The 6,205-nt window shown below is 32.7% G+C and overlaps 1 protein-coding gene across 1 annotated transcript; it reads left to right on the forward strand.

Moving 5' to 3' along the window:
- The first annotated feature begins 1,028 nt into the window (after positions 1-1,028).
- Positions 1,029-1,637, forward strand: LOC126696333 (uncharacterized). The gene has a single exon (XM_050393092.1). The coding sequence runs from the start codon at positions 1,029-1,031 to the stop codon at positions 1,635-1,637; it is 609 nt and encodes a 202-aa protein (XP_050249049.1).
- Positions 1,638-6,205: the final 4,568 nt, after the last annotated feature.

Below are 6,205 nucleotides of genomic sequence, written 5' to 3' on the forward strand. Positions count from 1 at the left end.
AGTGCTTGCTTCACAACTTATAATTAGATTGGTTTTTTTTTTTTTTAGGCTTGTTTATGCAAAAAAAAAATAATAATAAAATAAAATAAAATAAAATTAGTTGCTACAATGATATGATCAATGTATCATATTGTGACTAGTTCTTTATATCCAGATAATATGGAGCAGTTAGTTGGTTATTAGTTTGATAGCTATTAGTTAATCTATTTTTTTAACAACTAAACATACAAAAACCAACGAGTCTCACACTACATAGCAATTATATCAATATAAAAAAAAAATGAATTGAATTTTTATTCAACCTCACAGAATTGCCTTTTTTTTTTTTTTTTTTTTTTTTTGATTTAAGAGAGAAAGAATGAAAGAGTTGTCATTTTTTATTTATTTTCGATATAACGTAAAGACAAGTCAAATAAAGGCTTTTTAGTGTTCCTCCTCTACAAATATCCAACTCTATTAGAGAGACACTGAGAGTAAATGAAGAAATATATGTATATCAGTTTCAGAAATAATATATTGTGGTGGATGACCACTAGATAATAAGCAATTTAGATATAATATCATCCTCATATTTTATTCTCTTGCCTATATATATATTTCCTCTATTTCACAAACACGTTATTAACACGATGCTCTAGCTAGATTTAGAGGAGTTATCATCATTTTGCCTCCTGAAAAAGGTTATTCCTATGACTCCCCTTCTTACATTCATATATATTAATATGTGGCATAAGTTTACGTTTATTACATCTAGACTAAACCTTGCATTACTAAATTAATATTTTGCATGTTATAATTGCTTCTTTATTGTGGTTATTAATATCATCTCTATTATATATAAATTATGTCAAACCTAACAAAACTTGAGTTTGCTGTCCTTGTCATATCGGGCAAGAATTATCTATCATGGATCCTAAGTTTAAGTTTATTACATCTAGACTAAACATTGCATTACTAAATTAATATTTTGCATGTTATAATTGCTTCTTTATTGTGGTTATTAATATCATCTCTATTATATATAAATTATGTCAAACCTAACAAAACTTGAGTTTGCTGCCCTTGAAATATCAGGCAAGAATTATCTATCATGGATCCTTGATGTTGAGATCCATTTAGAGGCAATAGCTCTTGCAAAGACCATTAAAGATGACAATGAAGAATCCCCACAAAATCGGGCAAAGGCAATGATTTTCATTCGCCATCATCTCCATGAGGAATTAAAAACTGAGTTCCTCATAGAAAAAGATCCCCTATCCCTGTGGAAAAAATTGAAGAAGAGATATGAGAACCGCAAAAGTGTAATCCTCTCAAAAGCTCGTTATGGCTGGATGCATCTAAGGTTGCAAGATTTCAAAAGTGTAAGTGAGTATAATTTAGCACTATTTAAAATTACTTCGCAATTGAAATTATGTGGTGAAAAGGTCACTGAGGAAGACATGTTAGAAAAAACATTTACTACATTTCATGCCTCAAATAAGCTCCTGCAGCAGCAATATCGAGAGTGTAAGTTCGAAAAATATTCAGAACTTATATCATGTCTTCTAGTGGTTGAACAAAATAATGAGCTTTTATTGAGAAATCACCAATCTCGCCCAACCAGCTCCACACCATTCCCTGAAGTGAATGGAATATAAATGGAGGAAATAGAGGTCATGGGCATGGACGTGGACATGGTAAAAACATCCAAAACAGGGGGAGACGTGCTCATAATCCTTCAAAGGGGCAAAACACACCTTATAACAAAAGGTTGAATCAAAATGAGATAAAACAACATGAAAATGACAGAGATTTACAATACAAATCTCAAAAGGGCCATGAAAACACATGTTATAGGTGTGGCATAAAAGGGCATTGGTCGCATACATGTTGTACGCCTAAGCATTTGGTAGACTTGTACCAAGCCTCCTTGAAAGAGAAAGGAAAAGGAGTTGAAGAGAACCTTGCCGAACTTGGTGATCCAGAAGATTAACTTGATGCCTCAGATGGAGTAAATATTACTCATCTTGAAGCTTCTAACTTCTTTGGGGATATAAATAAAAAGGCTTAGAATCTGATTGGTGATCAAAATGATCATACATATTAAGTATTTCCTCTCATTGTATCATTACATTATGCTATGTAAATTATGTTTGTGTTTAAGTTAATGAAGTTCAATTTAAATTTCAAATATATGATCTCACTAATTAATCAGTCTAGGAAGAACCTATGATTTAGGAAATCACATCTATTATCCTGACACACCCATTCATTGTTCACGCAAGTGGCTTATTAGCCATCCACCCACTGCACTAAGGGGGCAAAAATCTGAAAGCATTATCCTAAGGAATCCTTTGCTTTAGATCTAAGGAATTTTGTCCCACAAATGGTAAGCTTTCAACTGCTAAAGCTTTCCCACTTCCCTCTATATATAAAACACATCAAAAAATAAAGAGAAGTTAGAGATATAGATTTGGTATTAGCAATATGACTTTCCTATTTTTTCCTTTGTATTCTCGTTATGATCCTTTTAAATCTCTACATGTTAATTGTGCAATATCATTACTCTACTTTGTATTCTGATTATCATTAATGAATTTAAAGTTGCTTCATTATGTGTTTATTTTCTTTCAAAGCATTAAAATTCAAAGTATATGTTTTGCATACTTGAAGAGACATGGATTTTACTCATGACTTTAATTCCAAGATGATTAAGGAAGATTTTTGTCTAGCAGACAGTGCAACAACGCACATAATACTTAAAGATAAGAAGTATTTTCAAAACTTAACTTTAATCAAATCTAAGGTCAATACCATATCTGGTTCATCAGACATATTGGAAGGCTCTAGAAGAGCAAATCTCATGTTGCCTAAAGGCACAAAATTTTGTATTAATGATACTTTGTATTTTTCTAAATTTAGAAGAAATTTACTTAGCTTTAAGAATATACGAAATAATGGTTATCATATTGAAAACAATAATGAAGGCAGTGAAGAATATCTTTATATTAATTCAATGGTTTCAAGCCTGAAGCTCATACTAGAAAAATTGCCTATTTTCTCTTTTAGGTTATATTATACTACATTGAGATTAATTGAAGCAAATGTTACAGTGCACCAGAAGTGCTTTGATCCAAGGATCTTTATGCTTTGGCATAATCATCTTGGACATCTGGGATCAACAATGATGCGTAGAATCATTGAAAACTCCCATGGACACCCCTTAATGAATCAGAAGATTCTTTCATCAGATGACTATTCATTCAGTGTCTGTTCTCAAGGAAAATTAATTATCAAACCATCACCATCAAAAATTGGTATTGAATCTCCATCTTTCTTAGAAAGAATTCAAGGAGATATTTGTGGACCTATACATCAACCTTGTGGACCATTTAGATATTTTACTGTGTTAATAGATGCATCAACAAGATGGTCACATGTTTGTCTACTTTCTACTAGGAATACTGCATTTGCTAGAATGCTCGCTCAAATTATTAGGTTGTGAGCACAATTTTCTGATCATCCAATTAAGAAAATTCGCTTAGATAATGCAGGTGAATTTACATCTCAAGCATTTAATGACTACTGCATATCAATTGGAATTGATGTTGCTGTTGCACATACACACACTCAAAATGGTTTAGTTGAATCATTGATCAAAAGACTTCAAGTGATTGCTTGTCCTTTGCTTATGAAAACAAGATTACCTGTTTCTACTTGGGGACATGCCATATTACATGCTACATCATTAGTTCGCATTATACCAATTGCTTACCATAAACACTTTCTTATGCAACTTGTTTGTGGTTAACAACCAAATGTTTCTCACTTTTGAATCTTTGGTTGTGCTGTATACGTTCCCATTGCACTTCTACAACACATTAAAATGGGTCCTCAGCGTAGACTTGGAATTTATGTTGGTTTTGATTCTCCATTTATTATTAGATATCTTGAACCTTCAACTAGTGATGTTTTTAAGACACGTTTTGATGATTGTCATTTTGATGAAACAGTCTTCCCGACATTAGGGGGAGAAAAGTCGTTGCCAGAAGGACGAGGAGAGATAACTTGGAATGCTTTGACGTTATCTCATGTCGATCCTTGCACAAATCAATGTGAACTTGAAGTTCAGAGGATTATTCATTTGCAAAGTATTGCAAACCAATTACCGAATGTATTCATTGACAGTAAGAAAATTATGAAATTTCACATTCTAGCTACTAATACCCCAGCAAGGATTGAAGTCCCTGTAGGATAATCCATTAATACAGCAGCAAATGAGTCTAAACCACACTTGAAGTGTGGAAGACTTGTTGGGGATAAAGATAAAATCCCTAGAAAGAGAAAAATGCACGAAAAGCAAGTAGTTGCTCATGAAGAAGCTATACCCATGAAATAGGCAACAAAAATAATTAATCTATCCAAAATTCATAATTCTCCTAAAAATAAACCCTCTGAAAATTACCATCCTAAAGAGGAGTCACTGAAGGGTTATCCACTAAAGAGGATCAAATACCTAAAAATAATGAGATCTCAATAAATTATGTGAGTACAGGATATATGGGATAGAAATAAAATTGTTGTCAACAATGTATTTTCATTCAAAGTTGCCATTGACATTACCGAAAGTAATGATCTTGAATTGGAAACCCAATCCATCAAAGAATGTCGACGTAGAAATGATTGGCCAATGTGGTTAGAGGCAATTCAAGCAAAATTAAATTCACTTGAAAAACGTGAAGTATTTGGACCTATAGTCAAAACACTTGAGGGTGTAGTGTTTGTCAGATATAAATGGGTATTTGTATGAAAGCGTAATGAGAAAAATGAAATTATGAGATACAAAGCACAACTTGTGGTAGAAGGTTTCTCACAGAGGCCTGGTATTGATTATAAGGAAACATATGCTTTTGTAATGGATGCAATTACATTCAGATTTTTTATTAGCTTGGTGGTAACAAAAAATTTAGACATGCGTTTAATGGATGTGGTCACAACATATCTATACGAATTATTAGATAATGATATATACATGAAAATCCCTAAAGGATATAAAATGCCTGAAGCATATGACTCCATATCTCGAAGCATGTATTCTATCACGCTACAAAGGTCCTTATCTATACTACTATATAAAGGGCTTCCCTTATTTAGATTCCTTATTTTTTATGCCTAAAATACCCTCATCATGCCCACTTACAAGTTTTCAACTTATGGTGATAAATATGTAAATTAAAACTCCTACATTTTAAGAGATCCATAAACTCACGTACACTTTGTCAATTTTTATCTCGCTTTCTATCTCTCATTCTTCTTCAAATTGAAGACATTTAGTTTAGCTCTATATCCTCCTTTCTTTTTCTTCAGATTGAAGACATTTACTATCAGAGGCTCCAACAACTTTTCAGGTTCTATCTTTTGCAAATTCCTCTTTATTTTCTTTTCTATTCTTTTGTTTATCATTGACTTTCTCTGAGTTCTTAACTACCATGGCTACCAAGTATTCATAGTTTGAGGAGTACTTACTTGTGAATGAATGTGATTAGGGATTCAAGGGTGTTTGACGGTGGCTTATTACCGGGGTTGACTTTGAGATTTCAAATAGGAGGGTTTGTGCTTGAACTGACTGCTTGAAAAAGGATATTGGTAAGGGCTCTTTCTTTTTGTTTTGGCCTAGAATTAAACACAAACACTTTTTGGGTATTTTTTTTTTTTTGGAATTTACGGTATTTTTTTAAGGGAATTAAGCTACTTGGTTTGGTTATTTATTTATTTATTTATAGGAATTTACTCTTTTTTTATTTATTTTTTATATAGGAATTATGCTTCTCTGACCGAAAGCATATCATCAATTATACACCAGTTTTTATTTCAAAGATTGAGTCATAATTGAAAAAGCCTCATCTCATACGCGTGATGATATAAGAAAACATTTAATGTCTTGAAAAAGGTAAGGAAGTGCTATGGGTCATCTCTGTCTTGGGGTTCTTTCTTGCTGGGATTTTGGCTTTGTTTTACGATTTTGTAGAGAGGTTTGGCTGCTGTTTTGTGTTGGTGAAAATGGGAAAAGGTGAGATTTTTCACATGTTTTGGGGATTTGTTTTGGTTACGTTCCTTTTTGTTTTGCTGGTTGTATGGTGGCTGAGATTTTTGGGTTGGTAAAGGAGACGAGGGATTTTTGGGGTTCCATTTTGAAGGCTTGTAGTGAGGTTGTATGGGGTTTAGG

The sequence above is a fragment of the Quercus robur genome, chromosome 8 (assembly GCF_932294415.1).
Source record: "Quercus robur chromosome 8, dhQueRobu3.1, whole genome shotgun sequence".
Taxonomy (NCBI): Eukaryota; Viridiplantae; Streptophyta; class Magnoliopsida; order Fagales; family Fagaceae; genus Quercus; species Quercus robur.

What these genes read in the sequence shown, in the direction of transcription:
- LOC126696333 (XM_050393092.1), top strand. Translation starts at nt 1,029, where the DNA reads ATGTCAAACCTAACAAAACTTGAGTTTGCTGCCCTTGAAATATCAGGC.